The sequence below is a fragment of the Trichophyton rubrum genome (genome assembly GCF_000151425.1).
Source record: "Trichophyton rubrum CBS 118892 genomic scaffold supercont2.9, whole genome shotgun sequence".
NCBI classification, from domain to species: domain Eukaryota; kingdom Fungi; phylum Ascomycota; class Eurotiomycetes; order Onygenales; family Arthrodermataceae; genus Trichophyton; species Trichophyton rubrum.
Window position 1 is genome coordinate 142,228 of NW_003456420.1, and position 23,885 is coordinate 166,112.

Consider the following 23,885-nt stretch of genomic DNA (forward strand, 5'->3'; position numbering starts at 1 on the left):
GAGGATGGCTCTTGTTGGATCTTCGAAGAGGTTCGATAACATTAATAATATCGACGCAGAAAATAGCAACAAAAAGTAAGTTTTCGCGTCAAATTAAGCTTAACCAACCGCACGGTCCATGAATACCTCTTGCTTAGTCATCAGGCACACCTGAACGATTCGAAGTGGACGGGTTGTTCTTCTATCTTTATCATTTTGCTAGTATAAAAGGTCTAAGGTAATGATAATCAGAAATCTGCTAATTTTAACAAGGTACGGAATTGATAAAATAAAAACGCTCCAAAACCATATCTATCAACAACCATTACAATTCATCTTTAGCGCTCGTTGTTTCGCTTTTTGGGGTCTCCTTGGTCTTCGATTTAGCCTTGGGTTTTGACTGCGATTTCATGTTCTTGACCTTCTTTTTAGTGATTGGTTTAGATTTGCTGGAGCCTTGTCGTCTCTGTTTGGTGAGAATGCTAGAGAGAATCTTTTCGATCTCTTTGAGCTTGGCATCGATTTCAGCGATAGTAAGTGCCGGGTCTTCAAACTCGCTGAGCTTATTCTGCTCTTCAAGTTTAGATTCAAGCCATTTTGTGGTGGAGTTTAGGAGACTTGCGGCGGCTGAGAGGTCCTCAGGTGAATAGAGGGAGTAAGTAAGGGTGGGTTTGACTGGGGGTGCAGTTTGTGTTGTGGATGATGATTCAGCGAAGTTATCTTTGTCAAGATCGCCGTCTCCATTTGAATCCTTAGATGGGGTGCTAGTTGGCGTTGAGGCGGTGGAAGGAGAGGATGAGTCTTCGTTTGTCGAGCTAGATGGTACCTCGGTAGAAGCCGCCTCATAAGCTGACAAGGAAGAAGAGAAGAGCTCCTCTTCAGCTTTAATCTGACTCTCCATAATCTCTACCAGCATTTTGGTGCTGTCAAGACTTCCCCTCAAGGCATCGATCTTTCTGGGGCGAGTCAAACCTTCATTCCTTCGGTCAACTACTGGGTCGACAATCCCCTTCAAATCACGCAGTTTATCCTTAAGCTCTTCTATTCCGGCACTGGTGCCATCATCATGAAGCCACTCTCCTAAGATAGAAAGCTTCTCCTCCAATTGCTTCAGGACATCTTTTGTCGTAGCCTTGGTGAAAGTCTCCTCGTCAAGCCAATGGTGACCTTTGTAAATGAAAGCTTCTAGTTCATTGAATGCCTCTTCGCGGCGAACACGAGAAAGGTCAGAGGCATCAAACGCGGAAAGGCGATCTTGAATACGCTTCATCTCCTCTGACGTTATTGGCGGTATCCCTAAGACGGCGGATGTAAAGCCAACTGAGATTGACTCGATTCGGACTTTTGGCTCTTTGGTAGCCTTGTCTGTTTCCTTGGAGGAAGCAGTCGAGGACGTCGCACTTGCAGACGTACTGTCTGCTGGCGAAGTCGTAGATGATGAAGTGTTCTCGAGGTCAATAGCATCCTCAGGCTCCTTGATAGGTTCCTGGTCAGATTTCTTCGACCCAAGTCCAAAGAATTCCTTGACATCCTCTACAACTCCCTTCTTCTCGACTTGGACATCGCAACTCACACTGCCACCCACAACTTCGGGGAGTCCGTTTACAGGGTTCAATCTGACAGACACCATGGTGGTAATGTTCACAGGAGAGCAACCAAATTCATCCCTGAGCTTAGAAGAAGAAGCAGTCAAGTTCGCTGTTTGTGCCTCGAGGATGGGGGCTTCGACCTGCTTGCCATTTCGGGTGTAGACTTGGGAAAATTTAATTGTAAAATCTTCCACATTCTTCACAGTCAGGTACTTGACAGACCCACTCTCCGAGTAAGGAGTGAAAAGAATCTGTTGCCTATCTTTGTCTCCTGATTTCCATTTCATATTGATAGCGTAGCCCGAGGTATCATAAGTTCGGATCTCCTTGACGCGGAATGAGGGACTGAGGGAGGCAGCCTTGAAAGCAGCACCAAATACAGCAGCCTCATCGGCATTGACATTTGTTCTGACTTTTCCATCGGTAGATTCTTCAAGTGCTTTCTTGACAAAAGGAGTTCGAGTGGCACCACCGTGAAGAATCACGGATTCAATGTCGCTAATCTTCAAGCCCGCCGCGGAAATTGCTTCCGTCAGTGGAACAGTAACCTGGTTGGCATATTTCTCAGTGATTTTTTCAAATTCGGCCCGAGTGAGAGTGTATTTGAAGTTGACATCCTCCTGGTAAAGATTCTCAAAAGATGCTGTGGTTTCAGTGTTTGCGCTCAAAACCTGACGGACCCGCTCAGCATCCTTCCATAACTTTGCCATCGTCTTTCCGTGAGCTCTAACTTGGGAGGCTGTCACATCTCCAAGCTTTTTTGTAGCGACGAATTTTTCTACCATATCATCCACGATTAGCTGGTTGAACATGTCACCACCCATGGTCTTTTCCCAGGCGGTCCCGAGGACGTGGATTTCCTGGACGGTTTTGTTAAATTTCCCCACATCCTTAACAGTGCGGCTCTGGAGTCGGAGCACGTTTGCGCTAGTAGAGCCAGCACCCATGTCGAAAATAACATGGTACTCAGGCTTCTTTCCGTCAGAAACATTTGGGAACGTGCGGGAGGTGGCATAGTTAATGCCAACGGCTAGACCATCGCTAACCATGGAGACGATGTCAAGGCCAGCTAACTCCGCGGCTAACTCCACACTACGCTTTTCCTCAGCAGTATAGAACGGCGGAACTGTGATGGCTGCCTTTTTAATGTTTGTCCCCTTTCCACCCAATGCCTCTGCATTTGCCTTGACTTGCTTCAGCTGCATAGACAACAGTTCCTCAACAAGGAAGGGTTCCCTCCCATCATTTGCTCCAACTTTCGCGCTCCTAAACCCAACAGTCCCTCGGCCCCCAGATCCAGCTTCAATTTTCAGAGCCGGGTAGCGCTGCCTATACATCTCAACCAAGTTTTCGTTCTCTGATCCGGAGCCTTGGATGCCACTATCCACGGGAACGCCGAGCAAAGTCTTCAAGTTGGCGTAGACATCGTCCGGGAATCTGGCAGCAAGTGAACTAGCGTCACCACCATAAAACCGTTCGGGGAATGTAGGGCTAGATTCGCGAGCAGGTTTGAATGCTACAACTGCGGCTTCCTTTCTCTTTGAGTCCTTGGTCAGGACTATCTCGAGGGGTATTCCTGGTTTAACAAGAACGGCCTTTATATATTCTGTTCCAAGATCAATGCCAATGACACCAGAACCAACAGAGGCTGCCGCGGCTGCGGGGATAGCGACGGAGAGAAGAAAGAGCAGTGCTGCTGCGGCGATTAGATAGAACAGAGAAGCTCTTCTCCGTCCAAGCAGCGCCATTGTAACGATGGCTTCGCAGGAGAAGTGAGTGGGAAGGCTACAGATCTAGACCTAAAATGTAATTGGATGTTATTACAATGCGCCTCAGATATAGGTAATAGCATCTCGGCCTGGTTGAATGGGGTCATACCTTTGATGAGAAGTAGGAAAGGAGCATATATACAACAAGTCAGAGCCTTGCTGACGGCGACAGGTTTGCTATCTGCTTCATCAAGGGAAAACCAAGAGAGGGTGGGAGTGGCTGGCAGATCACAGTGATGGGGGGCAAACTAGATGTTGCGGTCAAATTAAAACATAAACCAGCGCCGCTGCGGCGAATAAAACTAACGAGCAGAAGAGGACACGTCTATGCTATGCGCCCGATCCTCGAATTGAATGTATAATGGTATGAAATCTAGCTGCCTTGGCCGCGAATGACAGAGAGAAAGATAGAGAAAGCCGCGATGAGGACACTTTGGCATCAGCTAGAACGCACTTTCGGCGATGTCGAGAGCTTGGTCGGTGCAAAGGGGACAAACATGCTTGATACGACATGTTTGCATTAAATTCTTGGCAAGTTTGTGTCACGTGGATTTTACGGATTATAATTAATCCCTTTGCTTATGTAATACGAAGTTTCAAGAAGCAAACAAGACAAACAAGCAACTCACCAACCTCCTTCCAATCAATATTTCAACGAAAAGCAAAGAGAAGTGAAGATGTTGCTTGCTACTCATTGTTGGCGAAGGAAAAGGGGGTTCGAGACCTCGCTTTATACATGCATGGAATCACTCTCGTGAATACCAGTATGCCTGAATATCGACGGTGCCAATAGTGTTAATACTTTCTTTGCGATCAGGCAGAAACAATATCTAATGCTCTTATTCCGTCCATCCTGCATAAAGGAAGCCTTTCAGCCCTTTATGCTGTCTTTGGATGTGAAAAATACCCTATTTACAATATGAATAACTACTGAAGCATCCATCGTTTAATTTAGTTCAATTCGGCAGCAGTTTGGCGAGACTTCTCGATGACAGGATGTTTCCTACGCTCCACAACGTAACATACTACCACGTATTGTACTTTGCATCGGATAGCATACAGCTGCTGAAAGTACTTAGAGATTGTCTAGACCGTGGGCATGCTCCCTCACACAGCACAGGCTGGCAGTAACTGATGTTTCTGCACTCTGCATCACCAGCAACGTTGTGTCAAGTAGTACCGTATCCATATGCAGATGGTGTGATAAAAGGAGGGGTTTGGCTCACATCACACACGTTGTTTTCGAAATTAGTACTTCCCGAGATGACTTTTCTCCCTCACCAGGTGTAGATGACACGGTTTATCATGCTTTAGTATCCACGAGCCCTCGTAATGAGACCACTGACCTCTCGTGTTTACACCAGGCCACCAAAATTGGGATTCCAATGAGCACTGTACATAGTTACAAGCATAGATTGACATTAAAAAAAAAAAATGAGGTGTGCTCTCTAGAGCAGTGTTATCAGAGAGGGAAAAGAAAAATGTGCCTCTAAGTGAGGAGCATGTATCTGCAAGTTTTTACAATCTAAACCTATTCACAGGCCCAAATTACATGGAAGAGGGAAAGGTATACGAGATTTTATTATTCCAATTGTTTGTTATTCCGCCATGCTCGCCCCCAATTACTACTGTCAATTATGAGATTAAAAATAAAATAGCCAAGTGGGTGGCATGTATGGTTGAAATAAAAGAGCGTCTGATCAATTAGAACGGAGAAAAATTGAACATGTAGAATTCAAGGGAACGTGGCTCATGCCAACATCATAGCAGCACCGATAACCATCAGGACAGAAACCCCAGTACCTTTAGTACGCGTGGCCATACCAGTGTATACTGGTGGTATAACTGGAGTTGGGCTTGTTGGGCTTGGCTGTTGCGTTGGGTTGGTACCACCAGTAGTAGTTTCTGATGGCGGTGCGGAAGGAACGCCAGTCTCAGTTGATGAGGGTGGCAGTGATGGGTAGGATGGTGGCTGGCTTTGAGATGGCTGAGGAACAGTGCCAGTGGATTGTGATGGAACCGGGGTTTCAGACGGGACTGGAGTCTCCGATGAAGAGGGTGGAGGAACTGGTGGAGGAACTCCAGTGCTCCCTGGAGGAGGTGGGGGAACACCAGTTCCAGTTGGGTATGGAGGACTCTGCGGGGGTGGACTCTGGGGTGGTTGAGGTACAACAGTGCCGGTTGGAGATGGTGGGACAGGAACCACAGTCTCGGTTGTTGTTGCATGAGTGTAGGTCAAAGTGCTAGTCTCAGTCCTAGTCGAGGTAAACGTCTCGGTTCCGCTAGTGTGTGTCTCCGTAGTAACTAATATATGTTAGTGCATCCGGTACAAGATTAACTAAACGTTTATGTAAGTATTTCAACTTACCTGGGCGGCTGGTGCTGGTGTATGTCTCAGTCGTTGTCAGAGTAATTGTTGATGTCGGGACAGGTGTCTCCGTTCCAGTAGGATATGTTGGGTAAGTTGGCACGGGAGTCTCGGTGCCTGTTGGCTCAGTTGGAATAGTAGTCTCAGTTCCAGTGCCTGTTGGCTGCGTAGGAATAGGCGTCTCAGTTCCTGTTGGTTGCGTTGGAATGGGAGTCTCGGTGCCTGTGGGTTGAGTAGGCACGGGAGTCTCAGTACCCGTTGGCTCAGTTGGAATAGTAGTCTCAGTTCCAGTGCCTGTTGGCTGCGTAGGAATAGGCGTCTCAGTTCCTGTTGGTTGCGTTGGAATGGGAGTCTCGGTGCCTGTGGGTTGAGTAGGCACGGGAGTCTCAGTACCCGTTGGCTCAGTTGGAATTGGAGTCTCTGTTCCTGTTGGTTGAGTAGGAATAGGAATCTCAGTTCCCGTGCCCGTCGGCCAAGTAGGAACAGGAGTTTCCGTTCCAGTACCCGTAGGTTGGGTAGGAATAGGGATTTCGGTTCCTGTAGGCTGTGTTGGAATAGGAGTCTCTGTTCCTGTTGGTTGAGTAGGAATAGGAATCCCAGTTCCCGTGCCCGTTGGCTGAGTAGGAATTGGAATCTCCGTTCCAGTAGGAGTTGGCAGTGTTGGAATAGGAATCTCGGTTCCAGTGGGAGAAGTTGGCCCTGTTGGGATAGGAGTTTCAGTCCCAGTTCCTGTAGGCTGTGTTGGAATTGGAGTCTCCGTTGGCTCACAGGTTGTAGTGTCTGAGGTCCCTGTCGGGCTTACAGTGCCAGTGGAGGTTGGGATTGGAGTACCAGTTGGAATTGGGATCTCTGTTCCAGTTGGAGATGTTGGTTGAGTGGGAATTGGAGTCTCTGTTCCGGTAGGAGAAGTTGGCTGGGTAGGAACTGGAGTATCCGTAGGCTCACAGGTTGTGGTCTCAGTAGGATTAACAGTGCCAGTAGAGGTTGGAATTGGAGTGCCAGTTGGGATTGGAGTCTCTGTTCCAGTAGGAGAGGTTGGCTGCGTTGGAGCTGGAGTCTCTGTGCCGGTGGGAAACGTTGGCTCGGGGAAGTCTGTTCCGGTAGGAAACGTTGGCTCAGGGAAGTCTGTTTCAGTAGGAGAGGTAGGCTGCGTTGGAATGGGGGTTTCTGTTGAGGGGGGAACCGGAGTGCTTGGAGGATATGTCGGCAATGGGGGAAAAGGGAGTGTCAGAGTATCAATTGGTTCTGAGGGGTCATTAGGCCAGGTGGGCCAACCTGGCTCTTGAGGCTCAGAAGGTTCACTTGGTTCTTGAGGCCAACTAGGGAGACCCCCTCCATGCCCTGGAAAGCTTGGAAAGCCGCCTGGAAAGCCACCGGGAGGGCCACCGGGAGAGCCACCCGGATAGCCTCCTCCATAACCACCTCCATATTCATGGCGCTTGATGGCAGCACCAAAGGCAACATTTGCCAATGGCAGCCAAACAAGGGCTGACTTCATCTCGAATCACAATAATGAAAGTTATGACAGCAATTCCGATGCGTGGGAAGCACAATAAAAAAAATTAGATAAACATAAAATAAAATAAATGAAAGGAGTGGAATTAAGGAACCGTAGCGAAGGAGTTCCTCGATGCCCACTATGACTTCCACGACACCTGGGTATAAAAAAAGAGAGGAAAGGAGAATGTAGGGAGCGCATGGGGCTTATATGCACCCCAAGTGGGCATCTATCGTGAGGAGTGATGAATATCATTCGGGCCTAGATAAAACACACCATGGGTAACTTGATTAATCAAGGTTTCTAGCACCATGCCGGAGACCAGTGTCGATTTGGTCCGGCAAGGAAAAGAAAATATATTGTACCGAGATATCGTGTAACCTAAACAACTGCAGGGGAGTCCTAGCAATGTGCATGGCTGCATCGTGCACCTCAGTCCTCAAAAGATATCCGCTTCAAGAGAAATTGCAAGGATCAGGAATCCTTGTGCATCCTCACCCTCAAGGCTCAACTTTCCCACTCTTCTAAACTTCTCATTTTACCTGTATTGTACCTTAATTAGCTGAAGTTAACAGGAATTGGCTTTGACCCGATGTTTATATACCGGCATATACTTTCAGCACCCTCTTCTCCAATTCTGAGGCTATCAATAAGTGAACCTTCTCAGCGATAGTATCCCCAGGAATGAAGCAAAAATCCAGTCATGTAGCTCTCAAGAATTGTAAAACATATCGATTCTTTTGCTGCGTATTATCTAGTAGATAATCAGATCGAAACACGCCATCCGGGGAGTTTGTTTCTGGCCAAAGGTGACATTCCAGTGGAGCTGTGGGAAATCCTGGCTCCAACTGGTACGTTGATGGAGAGGCAAATGTTCTTTTAGCTCTCTGGATATTCGGTGGGCGGTAACTAGAATATGCAGTACGAACGGACACGATTCGTAGAACTTGATGCATGGACTCATATTTCTCAGCCAGCGCTTCGTCCCTCCAGTCCCGTGGTAAGGCTTGCCTGGTAAACCCAAAAATATCGAGAAGTGGGTTTATTTATTTTTATGGTTGCTGTTATGATTTTGGTAACAGCAGGCACAAAACGCCACCATGGCTCATGCTTATCGGTGGGGACGGTTGTTGGGCGGACCTGGCCCAGCATAGGCAGATGAGGGCCTCCACGCCGATAATGATGATAATCCAATATATCGGCTCTGAACATTGGAAGATCAGGCAAGGTGGTTGATGTTTCAAAAACTTACTAAGTTAGTTAACTGGCGGGGCGTGGGAGCAAAGTTCGTTCAGTTACTCCGTATTATTAACTCTGAGCAATTAACCACTATTAAGCAATCCGACTAATATCAAGGGGCAGTAAGCGCAGATCTCATCCGCTATGTGGATGAAGAAGATGTCATTGCGGTGCCAGGAGCGACATCGCATCACTTCGAATTTCAGGTTCAACCAGATAACTAGAGAACTTTCCGTAACCTGGGCCTAAAGTTCCCAGATCGAAGAGTGGAAATTGTTGGAGACCACGTCTCTGGATTCAAAGTGTCACCCCCTGTCAATTTCAAGGCGAGTCTTCCCGGCCTGGATGTTTGCGTTTATAGTTATTGCACGTAGTCTGACATACGGAGTACCAGGACACGTATCATGTAACTATGCACTCCGAGAGTAGATAAGAAAGTCGTCTGTATGGGATGCGGGAAGTAGAGACGCTGCTGATACCTGTACGACTCCTGCTGCAAGCTAATCTCATTGGCTATCTCAGACTGCCTTGTAGCAGAGCAAGAGGCACACTATGGCATGGCTGCATCGCTTGCCCATGCCTGAAGCAATGATAGAAGACTAATGTAAGCGGGTTCATCTTGGTAGTTATGTACGCATATATTCCCGGGTGTATGCATGTTATTCGATATCCGAGAAAAGCATTCCAAGGTTTCCGTACCTTGGCCAGCTCATTGAGGCAAGCGGGATTATCCCGAAGGGCCCGAACATTATTCTCCCCTATGATGGTGGCCTATTGCCCTGTAGCCTCTGCCGGCCTCGGATTTCACTCGGCCCGAGCGGGATAATAGAGGTAGAAAACCAGCTTAGAGATCAGCTCCGCATCCACAACAAATCTGAGGCCTAATTATCGGATCGTCAGATCAGTGTTATGTGTATGTATACCAAAGCATAGGGCATGGCAGTTACATTTGGATGATGTACCAACTCCGCATCTTGCGTTCCTGAAGTTTGCCGGAAAGTTCCTGTCAGGAAATGCATACATACTTTCACAAACTGTCGATACAAGATGTCATCCTGGATATCGAGCGATAGTCCTTGCAGCAGACAACTGTCACTGCCTTCAGGCAGTATCGGAATCCTCTCACAATGCTCAAAGCAGGTAGGTGTGAACAATGGCAGCATTCCCAGAGTGTGCTGCAAGTGGCAAAGCCGGATTCTAACTTGTGAGACAAGCCCGCCATCAATTGCTTTTTGGTTCAGCCACGAGAAATCTTCGCTTTCGAAATCAAAGAGACGAAGGCATCTTTTGAAGGATTGAAGCCCTCGATGCTATCAAGAATGGACCGAGCATTCCTGTGCAGCGACGCACACTTGCTCTCTATGCAACCGCTGTGCTATCACCATTGGTGTGCCAGTCTACTCTTCTGAATTAACAGCACCTTCTCCTTGGCGGCAACTTTACTTTTTTCCGGCCTCAATATCTTTTATTGTTGAATACCATTCTGTCCAACATGGAACTCATTACGGAGTACCCGAATTGAATGCTGGGCCGTCAAGTCGTCTAACTGATGCAGGCACTGCACGACTCCTTCCTGGCTAGACTGTGTAAAGAGCGCCTCGCCACTTATATCAGACCATTTCGCTGTTCTAAGCATGCTGTATGCACCGTGGTATACGAAGGGACTTCCATGAAAAGTGTTGTTCTCGTGGCTGGATCTGGGGAACATGCGCTGGTGGAGATTAGTGGAGAGACAGATGCAAATAGACAGGAAAGAAAATATAGAAAAGAAAAATAAACAGTGATGGTGGGATGGGTCGGTTAGCGATTTGGAGCCTCTTATTGGCTGGTACCTTCTTTGCGGAGATGAAAAAATGACTGTTGAAAATATGCCACCGTACCTGAAAAAAAAGGGCGATCCTTGTGTGGAGAGCAGAAGCTTAAAGGAAAAACCCGAGAAACATCGGCATTCTCATCTGCTTCTTCTTCTTCTTCTTCATAAAGATATCAATCCTCTCTCATCAGCGTCTAGGAGTGTGGTTCGATTCTGGAATAATATGTTGGAAGGCACAGAGTCGGCTTTGGCTGCATTCAGGTGGCAAGCAGCGAGCGGTGGTAGAGTCGTCTGTGCCATCACACATGTTGCCTTCCAGGGATTTCTGGGGCTTCATTGAACCTTATTGCAGATCAGGGGGTGTGGGGGAAGATGTTCAGCAAGTGTTGATCTCGTGAAGAATTAATTAACACCAGACGGAGACTGTCTCAATCGTCACCAGAATCACTATCGCTCTCCCATCCATCAATATAAGCCTCAGATAGCGTAGTTAGGCAATTCGATAATTCTTCGCGTTGGTCAAAGGGGACGTAGATCCCCATCGACTGCTGCAAATCTTTGAGATATCCTCTTGCTTGTGAGGATATAGATAGCGCCGCATCGACCTTGAGCGTTGACCCTGGTGGCCCTTGGCCCGCGACTAAGTCACGGGGGAAGGAGTCTAGTACTGGGTATTCTAGTTGTGTATCGAAGCTAGCAACTGTTTTAGTACTGTTTCGAAAGTTCTCGGCCTCCCTATCTCCCTGCAGTTTTGCTGCGAAGAAACTGAGGGTGATGGGATGGTTACAAAGACTTACCTCTGGGTCTTGGAGCTCGTATTTACAGGTGGCGCTGTATTGCTTGAAGAACTAGACTTATCACTAGTTCTGTCTCTTCTAACCGAGAGTTGATGGAACACCCTGCTGTCATGGGTTGATGCAAGACCGCGTGGAGAGAGTTCAACATCAAACTGTTTCAGCTTTTCTTGGTGTCCATCATCGTCATCATCATGGCCATGACTGACTCCAGATCCAGATATGTCCTGTCCTGAACCCCCCCTATCGGTAGCAAAACCAGATAACTCCTGTGTGCCTACGGTGGATTCGAGATGATATATGTTCCGTGAATCTCGGGAAGCTATTTCCCAGAGGTCGAGCGCTTCATGCCCTCTTAGTCGAGTGGGAAGGCTGATACTCTCGAGCGCCAAAGATATCAGGGCCGATGAGTACCATGTATGGCGCAGGTCTGGCTTCACATAGGGCGCTATCCTGCTTGGCAGGTCTGCAATGGGTATGAAAGCTGTGACTTGACTGCCTATCTCGCTCACTGACCTTGCTAGGTTCGCAGAGGCAAGCTTACGTTTTTCCTTGTTCTCGGAAGTTAGAATACGATTCGAAGCCATGGTAAGAATGAAACAGGAGCGGCCGACTTACTCGTTGTGGGCTGGATGAATCATTTAGAGCCCATGTCCAAATACTCTTGCTTCCGTACTCATCTTTCAGGCGGCCTACATAACTTGCCGTGAAACCACCCCATGCATCGTTCACTCCGGAAAAAATCTGAATCCCCTTTAACTGGTCACATTCTTCCGCAAAAGGCCGTAAATCACGGTCCAGTAGGTCATGTTCTCTGTCCAGGTCGGAAAAAAGACTCTGCCCCGTGGACCAGTCCTCAAACGGCATCAGCTGGGAACCAAGGTCGTACTCATTGATTTGCTGGATAGAGCGTGGGCTGTAAAACACACGGTTGAAGTCGGACCAGTATCTAACGGTTTCTGCAGTCAACTCAGGAACCGGGAGCCCCATATCGAGGCATCTTTGATATTCAATCTGCGGTATCTTAGGCTGCTGCTGCAAGACTCCGCTTGTGTCCCTATGTCGTCACTATGTTAGGACGTCAACTATAAAAGACAAGAAGGAAAATGCGATAATTCAGTTTCAGTTATCATTTATATTACTCACCAAAGCCCGCTATCCAGGCCAGGTTGATCTTCCTCAAGTTGATATAGAGCATTGTACTTGCGCAGTGTGCCAAATCCACCCTTCAGGTCGTAGATAAGAGTACGGGGAGTGAACGTCTCTGTCCCATCAGCCCCTATACCTCCACGAAAATGGATATCATGATTAACTGGTGACTGTTCATTCTCCGAATATGTAAAATATGATTCCTAATATCAATCAGCTTGCCACCCAGCCCAATCGCGGGGCCATCGGAGCTCGTACCTGGGCATTCCAGAAATGGGTAGCCACATAATTACTGCGCTGTCCAAGCTGGAGGGTAATTATCTCATGCATTTTTTTGTCATTTATTGCTCCTTTACACCGGGAGAGCTCTCGATTATAAATATGCAAAAGCTGAAGGAGCCGAAGTTGCGATCTTCAGCAGTTTGTGGAGATAATTTACTCGCTTGTGGTTTATTTTGTCCTGGCACACAGGTATGCAGGTTATAGAGCACTTCTCGAGCCTACCACGGCAAAAAAAACCAGAACTCATAGCATCAAAAATCAGCACAAGTGGTTGACCGCTGTCTCTATCATCTTATCCTCCGTCTTCTTCTCTCCTGGCGTCGTCGTCGTTGAAAAAGAGCCTTTCCGACCTCCAGTCATCCATGGATATAAGCACTCACGTGATATTATTATTACATAATACGCGTTGCTCGGAGCAACAAAACTTTTCTTTTTACGAAATAAACAAGGATCCAAGAAACACACAGACACCTAGACATCACATCATTACACACCACACATTGGACAGACAGACGACTGACAGGAGACACCGTCGACAGCGAGGTAGGACATAACTTCAAGGAGTGACATACAACCTGCTTCCCAGGAGACAGTCAATGCGCCATGGAGTCGTCGTCGCTGAAGTACACTCGAGAAACGGGCTCGCCCCTTCATCCACTATCACCGCGTCGCATCAACCAGCAGACAATGAACAGAGCATCCCCAGTGTCTTCGGATCTAGCGTATCTGCAATCCAAATCGGACAAGCACTCTGTCGATGTCCAGTCTAAAGTTGCGTTTCTCAACAAACTTGCGAGCCCCAGCAGCCCCGCGCCGCTGCCATTGTCATCGACCACACATGCCGCTTTGCAAAGAGCGATATTGGGCCGCGAGGAAGCCGAAGAAGCATTGAAAGCAACAACTGAGGAGTTGAACGAGGCAAGGCAACGGGAAAGACGAGTGAGTGAACGACTCGAGTCATTACTCGAGGAGCTACACACCTTCAAAGAACGACAGTCACAAGAGCGAACACTGTTCGAAAAAGAGATACGGCGTGCCAGGAAGGAAGCGTTTCGTGCCGGCTCCAATTTGGTCAAGGCACAAGAGGAATTGAAGTCCTCCCGAGGAGAGATCAAGAACCTCAAGGATGAGGTCAAGGCTGAACGAGAAGCCAAGGACAAAGCTAGACAAGAGGCATTTGAACGCGCGTATGCTTTGGCAGGTTTGACAGAGGAAAATGAAGTGCTAAAGGAACAGATCAAGGCCTTCGAGACGGATAACCAGTCAGATATTCTCGAGGCGCAAGCGGAAATGATGCGAGGAGAAACACCAAGAAGCAGAGTCCAGAGGTCAAGCATAAATCTCATGTCAGGAAGCCCGGCGTTGAGAGGGAAAAAGCGTGGTCAGCCTGATTCAAGGGACCAAATGTCACCAGTCCGGAAAAAGAGCGCCCAACACCAACCTGACTTCCGGTCTAGCTTGACATCACCCACAAAATTAACGCCTGGCCACGACATGGTACCAGTTGAGCAGGAGGATGAGCCTTTGAAGCTAATTGATAACGAAAGAGAAATAATACTAGAGCTTGAGGAGGATCTACGTTGGGAGAAGCTAATGCGAAGACGGGCAGAGGATATGATTGACTTCTTGAAGCTGGAATGTCAATTTAAAAGGTGCTCTTGCAGGATTGCGGAACGACAAGGGGTTAAATATGTGCACGACTTGGGTTGGGAAAAGATAAGTCCTGCTGAGAATCAACAGAAAAAGGCAGTTGCAAATATACCCAGTCCATCGCCTGCCAGGAAGCCGTCGCCGCAGTTACAGATAGCTCAACGATCTCCCACTCCAGAGGATGATAACGTTGACTGTCCTGAACCTGACCCAGCAAGCGATGGTTCCCCCGTTGAACCTGATGTTGTCTTCTGTCCAGATACCGGGACTTTCAAAACAGTTCCGTCCCCAGTACGCAAAGCAGAGACAATGCGACGTGAACAGCCAAATAATCGTCCTCCAGTAAATCATGCAGATCCACCTCCGAATCTAAGGCGATCGCTTCGTGACGAACCCATTCCGGCTCCAAACCTGGGAGAACCAAAGAAGAGAAATCAAGAGCCACCATCAGTTGCGGCATTAGAGACCTCTCATAATCAACCTCCATCTTCACGATCGCGTATCCAAGAGCAGCCTGCTGATACAAACCCTCGGAAACGCTACGTGACGCCTCTCCCCTTGGAACAACGCCAGCGTCAAAACAATACCACAGCTGAGGTTGAAACAATTACAACCACAAAGACGGTCCCGCTCAATTCCGAAAAACCGTCAACCGATTTATCTGCAAAACTTCCCGGTACTCCCATTAGTCGTGAAGAGGCCCTGGCTCAGATTCGAGCACGACGTGGCCGTACACAAAGCGCCCTTAAACGGTCTGCCAGCGCAAACGATGCGAGCCATCGTCCCCGTGTCGTCAGTGGAGCCTCAACGCCCAGCAATGGAGTAAGAAGCCTATCAAGAGCTGAAGGTACGGTCAACCGTGCCAAACCTGGCCGCCGTGGGCTTTCTGCTGCCGGCCATGGATACTAGAGTTTAGTATCCAAAGGCGTTAGTAGCCTTTGGAGTCCAATTTCTTTATATCTCGAGGGTTTTATCCGAATTTTTATCCCCTGTCCATGCTCCCGCATTGCAGCAAGTGCATTATATTAGAACCCCTTTTAATGGTTTAGTTTTTTATGTCTTTCCACCTCACTCATAGCGTTGCATTCATAATTCATTTTACCCCTTTTTACGATGCATATGCCATGACCTAACTTGTTCCAACTATTTTCGAGCCCGTTCTTCTTATCTAGCGTTCTATCTCGCCGGACAAAATTGGAGTTATAGGAGTATATAGGCCTTGATAGATTAGTTTTTTCTTAAATCTATCCTATAGTCAATATGTTATTTCATATCTCTGCGATAACTTCACCATTTTGGTCAACATTAAGGCTACATGAAAGGAGTATATAACAAGGGATATGCTCTGAAAGTAATAGTTGATATGCATCATAAGTAAATATACCAAACTATACAAGACTTTCCACCTAGTTATATGATTCTTACACCACAGCATTGGATATGAGATCCCTCAACCTGCGCCTTCCGCCCCCACCATACATTCACTAGCTCTACAACGAAGACTTTATCGGCATGACTCCAGGCATCAAGGCCCATGTTAGTTATATCCGAGGAAGTGATTGTGATAACGCCTTCTTCTTCGTCTGGCGTACGCAAGAGCGGCTGATCATCATGTTCGCCTACAAGCGTAGAAGAGTTCTGCTCATCATCCTCATGCTCTTCGCCCTCATTGTCGCGGTAGCGGCGAAGTGAGGACGTTTCGCTCTGGTTGCTGAGGTCGGGAGACTCGTCCAAGTCTTCTTCAGTCTGGCGAGTGATGATGTCGAATAAGATAGTGAATATGTGGGTGGTCAATCGTCTGAAGTAAGTTATTAAAGCTATTTCCTGAGACGTATTATTGGCATCTGGAATGACCATTGACCCTCGACGGCGAAGCGAATTCGGGTTTGAATGGTCGTCTACAACCTCCGTGTCGTCACTGGATATCTGGAGAAGTTCTGCATCTTGTTCTGCCTCTTCATCGGATGGTCCTGCGCCTTTTTCACCAGCAGATGCCCACCATATGAAAGATGTATATGCTAGTAAAGGCCAGGAGATCGGTTCAACCAGGGAACTTGATGAGAAAGTGGACGCGTTATCTGAGTCTTCTCTGTCAGGACCAGATATCTCGCCTAGCCGCGAAAACTCTCTGAGCCCATCTCGTAACGTTATGAATCGACGGTTGTCTCGTTGTGTAGCTTTTATGGGAGTAGATTTCGCTTTTGGGTCCTTCTGCTGACCTGCAGCAGCTGGAGGGGAAAGGGACATTTTGGGGTATACTCTTTCAGGTGCTTGCCTGGAATAGTTTGGTGGAAGGGTAACGAGTACGTCGTAAAGTTCTGGCCGTAGCCCGAGAACGCGGTCACTGGAACAAGCTATCCAGCATGGATCAGTGCTGGACAGGGCGGAGAGCTGGGCCATGTCGTGTATGCCAATATTGAATAGAGGTCGTGGTCGGAAACTGGGTATATCTTTGGTGGAGGGAAGGAGGGGTAGCAAGTTCTGAGGAAGAGATGATAGTAGGGATATGTTATATACTGATTGAAGTTAGTTCACTTGTCACTCTCGAGCGTGAGTATCTTCAAAGGGTAAACGTACTAAAATTACAAGATGACTCGACCGGAGCATCACCAAGGAAGACTATGCGTTTCCGCAAGAGCGCTGCCCGATATAAAGGGAATATCAAGGGCCCGAATGTGTCTAGGAAGTCCGGCAGAGTCAATGCAGGGTGGTATGACGGAAGTGTGCGACTTGATATAAGCGCAGTCGCATCACTTAGAGCACGCTGTCGACGTTTGGCAGGCGGCACGGAGGTTGGTTTAGGATAGGACATGGATTCTAATGGCGACTCGGGCGGTGAACTGCCCTCGCTGTCTCTCAATTGGTGCTTGTCCCAGTAGCTAGCCAATGGCTGAGTTTCGTCCGGGTCGGCTGCTAGTTGTCTATCACAAGGTCAGCAAGGAGTAGCCATCAGAACAAAGTCTGAAAGAGCAATGAAAAGGCATACATGGCAAGTTCTTTGAGACCTGCAGCGTGCTTCCAGCTTCTCCCGAGCCTGCCATGGCTAAGAGGCGCAAGTATCCCTACTGAGAGCATAATCGCATTGCGCTCCGCCTCCCCCGCGGGTTGGTTGATAAAGGCGCTGAGGCCTATGTATCGATCATGGACGAAGTATCTACCCGATATAAGCATTCGACTAGCAGCCTATCCTCCTCCAGGGGCGAAACACCTACACTAGGTCCTCCTTGACGTTGTGTGCGCCGGAGGGTAGAGATTTGAATTCCACCGCATTGTCAAGTACAACTGGAGGTCGTCCGTCAGGAGTGAACGCTGCGGCAAGGGGAGGGTCAAACGTACTCTCTGAAGCCGTCTTCTTCCAGGCAATCGTATATCTACCGTTAAACCCTTGTAATTAGCTAGAGAAGCAGAAAAGGCAGCAGAGAACAACTGGGGGCTTTACCCGGCTCTGATGTCAAAGCGGATCAGGAACAAGGCTGTGATGCCTGGGGGATCGCCGGGCGAGTCGAAGGCTAAGTCCATCCTCGCCAGTCTGCTGTCTGAGGGCATGACTCCGCGCCGCCAGAGTCACTCACAGTCTCGATGACTGCTGCTGTCACGTCTCGTTGTCTGTGTGTGTGTGCGTCGTCGTCGTCGTTGCAGTTACCGTTGTGGTGGTGGTGGTGGTTGTGACCGGCACTAGTTATCACCCAAACTTTAGTTGCCCTATTCAGATTTTCTCCTTTTTTCTGCTTTTTCACAGCTTCAACATCTCAATCACGACACCAATTCACCTTCGCCGGGCAGAGGTTAGCCGAGAAGAGCGAGAGACGAGAGACGAGAGAGCTGCCATGGAGCCTGCACACCCATACTACCCGCTGGACGCCAAAGTGGTCGGATACCTGGCCAACGACTGGGACGTCCCGACGCTGGTATGCGCTTTTCTTGGAGGATGGGGCGCGCTGCTTCTGCTGACGCTGGCGGTGGTCTCTGTTGCTCGCCCCAGCCTGAAGATGGGCGACAAGGTGGCCATCCTGTGGTTTGTCCTGAGTGAGTAGCTTGTCCCTGTGCTGGTGCTAGTATTTAGTTTTGAGAGATTTGGCTGCTAACGGTTGACCAGGCGGTAGCATCCATTTCTTCTTCGAGGGCTACTTTGTGTATAACCACACTCGAATGGCACCAGCGCAGGACTTCTTTGGCCAGCTGTGGAAGGAATACTCTCTCTCGGACTCGCGGTACCTCACCTCGGACCCGTTTGTGCTGTGCATGGAGACCATTACTGCGGTGAGACTCGATACCCTTACCCCTATTTTAAAGGAAGAAAGGAAGAGGTCCTGGTTGCTAGGGCATAAAGCTGATGAAGAATAGGTTTGCTGGGGCCCATTGTGCTTCCTGCTCGCATATCTTATTACCGTCGATCACCCTCTGCGCCATTCCTTCCAGGTGATTGTCTCCCTGGGCCAAATATACGGAGACATCCTCTACTACGCTACTAGCATGTTCGACCACTACTTCCACCAGATCAGCTACTGCCGGCCAGAGGGATACTACTTTTGGTTTTACTATTTCACCATGAACGCCATCTGGATCGTCGTGCCTGCCTGTAAGTCGGCTCCTATCTGTCTCTCGGGTATCCATACTGACTGTGACAGACTACATGTGCCAGAGCATAGGCATCATCACCAAATCGATCCAGTACATGAAGGCCGCTACCATTAACCGCAAGGCCCAGTGATATCCTCGTCTTCTACTCAACCTTGTTTTTTAAATAGACTCCACGACCGTCTTACGAGCACGATGTTCAACGGACATATTCAGTCTTCTTCAATAGATATGCAATTGTAATTAGACCGGACGCTACCTTCTAGATAGATCATGCACTATAATCACTGCTCCCGCTACTAATATTATGATTACTGAAACCTCATTGATAGACAAGACCATCCAGACCTTAAATATGTACCACTTCGTGGCCATAGTTTGGCCATCTTAATTGCCGCATTCAGAACTGGCCATTTGCGCCGGCTGCTGGCCAAGTAAGCGTCAACTCCCAGCTCTTATCTACGGACATCCAAAGACATCAATTTGTATTAACACAACATTTGTCAGCTACGGAGACTGGCGTCGTTCTCGCCGTGTCGCGTCAGCGTCGTTATCAAAAACAACATACTACTGCCAGCATTCTCATCCTCCTTCTCATCATCATCACCACCACCACCACCACCGACATTCTCTCCCTCCTCCTCCTCTCCCCCTGTCCCTCCTGACCTTGCTATTCTTCCTATCCCTCCGCCTCGTCTTTCCGCCCTGAATTACCAGCACGGGCGCCACGAGTAAAGGAACATTAAACTACTACTATTAGTTAGTTACTCCTACAAGACCGCCAACGCAAGAATAAAAGACAATGTTTCCTGCCTGGTTAACTACTACAACCCACTGGTAACGTCTATGAAAGACGAGTCGCAGGCATATACTTACCCATATACCAAGATACATAATATTAACTCCGTCCCTAAATCCAAAATCTCTTTAATTGGATGCACATTCTGTATAAATTGTGGATCAAATTCCTGCATATTGTTTATTCCCACCAGCATACCCAAGCAGAAATTAGTAGATGAACTTAAGTAATAGTAACAAGTTAATAGTTCTGTGGTTATCCGTGGACCCACCGCAATTATTCTTCCCAGTATGCATCTAGACCATGGTGTTTGCATGATTGTTGCCTCATATTTTATACCTAATATACATCATAGCTAGTAGGGCGCGCTGGTTAGTAATTCATAATTCAGTCATTAATTGTGGATAGATGTAAAATACAATCTGCAATGTCTGTTCACTCGTCATGATCCAGCTACAGTGCGAGAAAAGGCCCACAGCATGTGGCATCAGCTCGGCGGAAGGAAGCGCCGTTGGGTGTTTTTGTTTGCAGTCAGTTTGGCCGGGTACCTCTAAACTTTAAAATGAAACATCCAATCAACAACGCTAATTACGAGATTAGGTATTTTGTGAGGATTATGATTGGCTAAATGAGGAGGAACTAAAAGTAGTTTATTTACATTTATCCAACGGTCACGATTGACGTACGCTTTAAAGGTGATGTCAACCCCCTTTTCATGACAATATCAATATCAAGCATTTCAAAAAGAAGATAAAAGGGAAATGACCTATAAATACCCCGTACAAATTCTGGTATTGTTAATATATCTCTACATCTCTATTTAATTTAATGCAACCAGCCCAGTCCTCAGTTTCTAATCAACGAGCAATGGAGCATTCGCAAAGCCATTCTTCTTAAACAGATATCCCACTCCACTTTTCTCTTCTTTTAGCAATGACAATAGAACTTCATCTCCAATAATTGCTTCAATACTTGTGTTTGTATCATAGACGGCCTCCTCTCCGTCAACATCTTGTTCTCCTCCGGTGTTCAGCAAGGTAGTGTCAACATGGGCGTATTGCATTAAGAAACGCTTTTTGGCTCTCTCATATGCTCTCTGCCGTTTAGATAAAGGTTGAGGTGCTTCAGATATCTTGAGCTCCGACGCTTTCATCAGCTTTGGAAGATCAGGGAACTCGTCGTCTGAATCTTCCAGCTCATGGTCGTCATCCTCGGAAGAAGAAACAGAGGTTGATTCTGCGCAAAGGTTGTCTTCCTCCTTTATACCCTTAGGCGTCTCTCCCCGACCACCACACTCGCATCCTAATAATTCGTGAGTTTGGCACTTGGAGCTCTCATCCAGACGGAATAAATCTTTCAATTCCTCCTGTGAAAAATGAGCTATGCCACCCTTTTGATCCATAACGCTATCTGCCAAACCAAGCTTAGTCACCTGTCGCTGCCAGATCTTCTCTTCTATTCCACCTTTGAGCAACAGACGGTAGATATGGCAGTGTCGCTTCTGGCCATCTCGATGAATTCTTGCCATTGCCTGGATGTCAGTTGCTGGGTTCCAGTCCACGTCGAAAAGTACAAGCCTGCTGGCTCCGATGAGGTTCAGCCCTGTACCCCCTGCTTTTGCGGAAAGTAAGAATGCAAAACAAGATGAAGATGGAGAGCGATTGAAATCCTCTACCAGAGCCTGACGTCTGGTGGCAGGTGTAGAACCATCTAGGCGCAAGAATGGGAGGTCTAGCGATGTCAGGAGATTCGCTAGCAGGTTCAACGTAGAAGTATAGTTGGACACCAGGACGACTTTCTCTGTTGTTTTACTCTGTAGGTTATAGAGCAATTGATCGAGAACCCTGATCTTCCCGCTGGAACCCGCAGCAAGACAGCGATGGATACTCGGCGGGAGAGAGGATAATAAAGCACTCATTGATGTGTCTTCACATTTGCCATTATCCTCTACCTTCGGCTTAAGCAACGAGGGGCTGTTGCATACTTTCTTCAGAATAGTGATAAGTTGTAAAGCACTTTCGGAGTTTCTCAACACGGACTGGAACATAGGAGAGGCGAGAACGTGATGGTATACACTTCTCTGCGCAGAAGTAGGATTGCAGAATAATATATACTCTGTTTTTGGTGGCAAATGTTTTGAAAGGATATCAGCTGTCCGGCGGAGGATAAACGGTGACGTCAACTCCGCCAGTTCTTCACTTCTAGCCTTCCCCTTTTCGATGACCTTCTTAGGAGCATTTGGCTGTCTAGCTCCAACAATTGGGCCTTCAAACTCCCTCATAAATGACTTAAACGTTCCTAGGAGGGCAGGGTTGACAAAATCCACCATAGCAAAGAATTCGCTTAATTCGTTCTGGATTGGTGTCCCAGAAAGAATAATTCGGCGTGTAGTGTTTAGAGATTGAATGGCCTGAGCACTCTTGTTTTGCACAGTTTTCAGCCGATGGCCCTCGTCAGCAACAACAATGTCTATCCCAGGTCCTTTCGTAAGCTGATCTTGCACAGAGCGTAGCCTCTCATAACCAATGATCATAACACTATAGCTTCGTCCCATTGTGAAATCCGATATTCGATTTCCCTTACCATCAGCAACAAATACCCCAATTCTATCACTGCCTAGCCATTTCTTAAATTCTTTTTTCCAGTTGTTAATAAGGGTAACCGGGCACACAATTAGGGCCTTCTTGACTACTGGCTGAGAACCGTATATGGGATTCTGCTTCAGTAGGGTCCAAATTAAGGCTATTGTTTGCAGAGTTTTCCCTAGGCCCATTTCGTCGGCTAGAATAGCTCCTTCACCATTGAAAGGCCGCAGCCCCATAACACACTCATAAAGAAACTTCACACCTTCCCTCTGGTGCTCCCTTAGATGTTTCCCTAGAATCGGGTCAACGACGACATCTACTATCTGTTTTCCAGCGGGGACTGAGCTAGGCCTTTTCATTACCACAGCGCCAGGTAGAGTTGGGTCATGCCTAGGGGTTATCTGCCCGCTTGATCCCTGTGGTAAAACGGTGGACTGCTTTTGAGGGTTCTTAAAGGAGCTATTGGTGGCATAACTCCGCGGGGCAGACACATTAAGGGGTTTTTGTATCTTCAAATCATTCAGCGAAATTTTCATTCCGGGTTTCGAGACTGTATTAGAAGGAAGGCAAGAGTGATTGGATGGAGTATTTGCAATTCTACTCTTTTTTTCAATGCTCTCTTTCTGCGCTCCGTTTGAAGTGGAAAGGAATTCCTTCTGGCTAAGCACTGACTCCACCTCGACATCCTTACCACTTATAGACAATGAGGCTCCGGGTTCCAGGCTAGATCTCAGCATAATCTTGCCCATTTCCCGCCCAGACACATCCTGTAGGTAGCCGTAACCGCCACGAACAATGATGATTCCGTCTCCATCCCAAGTTTTATTCTTCTTAGCGGTAGGTTTGCGCCTAAGTATATTTCAGCCGTTAGCTTTGCATAATTAAGTCAATACAATACAGATAATTTATATACTTACCAAAGAACACTGTAGTATGTCTCATTATCGCAAGTTTTCACTATTTCATTGTCCCCATCATCATCACAGGTGTTCACCCGCCTTCGTTTACGCAAAGGCTCTTCAGAGATTGAAGGCACGCGCGCTGTGGCAGTTGTGGTCGAGGGTTGTGGCTTTCTGGGAAGTGGGGGACGGAATGGCTTGAATGACATTGCACCAGCATAGCATTTCAAGTAGCTTGCCTGGTCTACTGCCTAATGTAAAAATAACATGAAGTTGATGCCGTCGATGTTCGCGGAGTCCAAAGTATTAATTTAAGCGTTACACGCGTCAAGGTACCTCGGGCTAACGCGTTGTCACGTGATCATTCCTTTGCCCAAAACTTTATTCCTGTCTGCCAAATACGGGATATCGCTGGAAGGATGGATCATGGTCTAGCTACTCCGTACTGATAATCTCACTCATCTGAAAACTTATTACTCAAATTACAGTTTCTGCATACCTACTTCCATAGAGCATTCTGGAGGCATTTAATATGGTTTTGATCAACTTTTTTCAGATTCTACCCACTAGTTATATGCTAAAAAAAATAAGTATTCAACGGAGCGGATTATGAAAGTAGATATGAAATTTCGGGTATATATCGCAACTTTATGAGTGCGTGCTAACGTTCAAATGAAGAAGGCTTTTTTGTGTATTGAAAATCAAATCAAGGTGCCAGGTAACCCAGATAATCAAAGGAAAAGCATGCATATCGTGACAATATCGTATCAAAAACAAATAAATGAAAAGAAAAGAAAAGAAAAGAATCAGCAGTGAAATGAAACTGGCTAGCCATCTTGCCAAAACGGATTAGGCTCACTTGTAGAGCCCTTCGGCATCACCTTCCTCATCCTC

The 23,885-nt window shown here is 47.4% G+C and overlaps 7 protein-coding genes across 7 annotated transcripts; 2 read left to right on the forward strand and 5 right to left on the reverse strand.

Moving 5' to 3' along the window:
* Nucleotides 1–304: 304 nt before the first annotated feature.
* Nucleotides 305–3,316, reverse strand: TERG_07041 (uncharacterized protein; the record flags this gene model as incomplete). The annotated part of the gene is made up of 1 exon (XM_003232141.1): nt 305–3,316. The coding sequence occupies one exon, from the start codon at nt 3,314–3,316 to the stop codon at nt 305–307; it is 3,012 nt and encodes a 1,003-aa protein (XP_003232189.1).
* Nucleotides 3,317–5,087: 1,771 nt separating this feature from the next.
* TERG_07042 (uncharacterized protein) lies at nt 5,088–7,203 on the reverse strand (the record flags this gene model as incomplete). The annotated part of the gene is made up of 2 exons (XM_003232142.1): nt 5,088–5,641; nt 5,706–7,203. 2 exons carry the CDS (start codon nt 7,201–7,203, stop codon nt 5,088–5,090), a joined length of 2,052 nt encoding a protein of 683 aa, XP_003232190.1.
* Nucleotides 7,204–10,683: 3,480 nt separating this feature from the next.
* TERG_07044 (uncharacterized protein) lies at nt 10,684–12,528 on the reverse strand (the record flags this gene model as incomplete). Its single annotated transcript, XM_047748706.1, has 5 exons — nt 10,684–10,990; nt 11,053–11,600; nt 11,668–12,106; nt 12,196–12,401; nt 12,457–12,528. 5 exons carry the CDS (start codon nt 12,526–12,528, stop codon nt 10,684–10,686), a joined length of 1,572 nt encoding a protein of 523 aa, XP_047604694.1.
* Nucleotides 12,529–13,083: 555 nt separating this feature from the next.
* Nucleotides 13,084–15,039, forward strand: TERG_07045 (uncharacterized protein; the record flags this gene model as incomplete). Its single annotated transcript, XM_003232145.1, has 1 exon — nt 13,084–15,039. One exon carries the CDS (start codon nt 13,084–13,086, stop codon nt 15,037–15,039), a length of 1,956 nt encoding a protein of 651 aa, XP_003232193.1.
* Nucleotides 15,040–15,540: 501 nt separating this feature from the next.
* Nucleotides 15,541–17,676, reverse strand: TERG_07046 (uncharacterized protein; the record flags this gene model as incomplete). Its single annotated transcript, XM_003232146.1, has 6 exons — nt 15,541–16,646; nt 16,708–17,051; nt 17,117–17,284; nt 17,343–17,412; nt 17,467–17,501; nt 17,570–17,676. The coding sequence occupies 6 exons, from the start codon at nt 17,674–17,676 to the stop codon at nt 15,541–15,543; spliced, it is 1,830 nt and encodes a 609-aa protein (XP_003232194.1).
* A 281-nt stretch (nt 17,677–17,957) lies between these two features.
* On the forward strand, nt 17,958–18,825 carry TERG_07047 (uncharacterized protein; the record flags this gene model as incomplete). The annotated part of the gene is made up of 3 exons (XM_047748707.1): nt 17,958–18,156; nt 18,227–18,390; nt 18,475–18,825. 3 exons carry the CDS (start codon nt 17,958–17,960, stop codon nt 18,823–18,825), a joined length of 714 nt encoding a protein of 237 aa, XP_047604695.1.
* Nucleotides 18,826–19,383: 558 nt separating this feature from the next.
* TERG_07048 (uncharacterized protein) lies at nt 19,384–23,200 on the reverse strand (the record flags this gene model as incomplete). The annotated part of the gene is made up of 2 exons (XM_003232148.2): nt 19,384–22,941; nt 23,010–23,200. 2 exons carry the CDS (start codon nt 23,198–23,200, stop codon nt 20,361–20,363), a joined length of 2,772 nt encoding a protein of 923 aa, XP_003232196.1. The 3' UTR covers nt 19,384–20,360.
* Nucleotides 23,201–23,885: the final 685 nt, after the last annotated feature.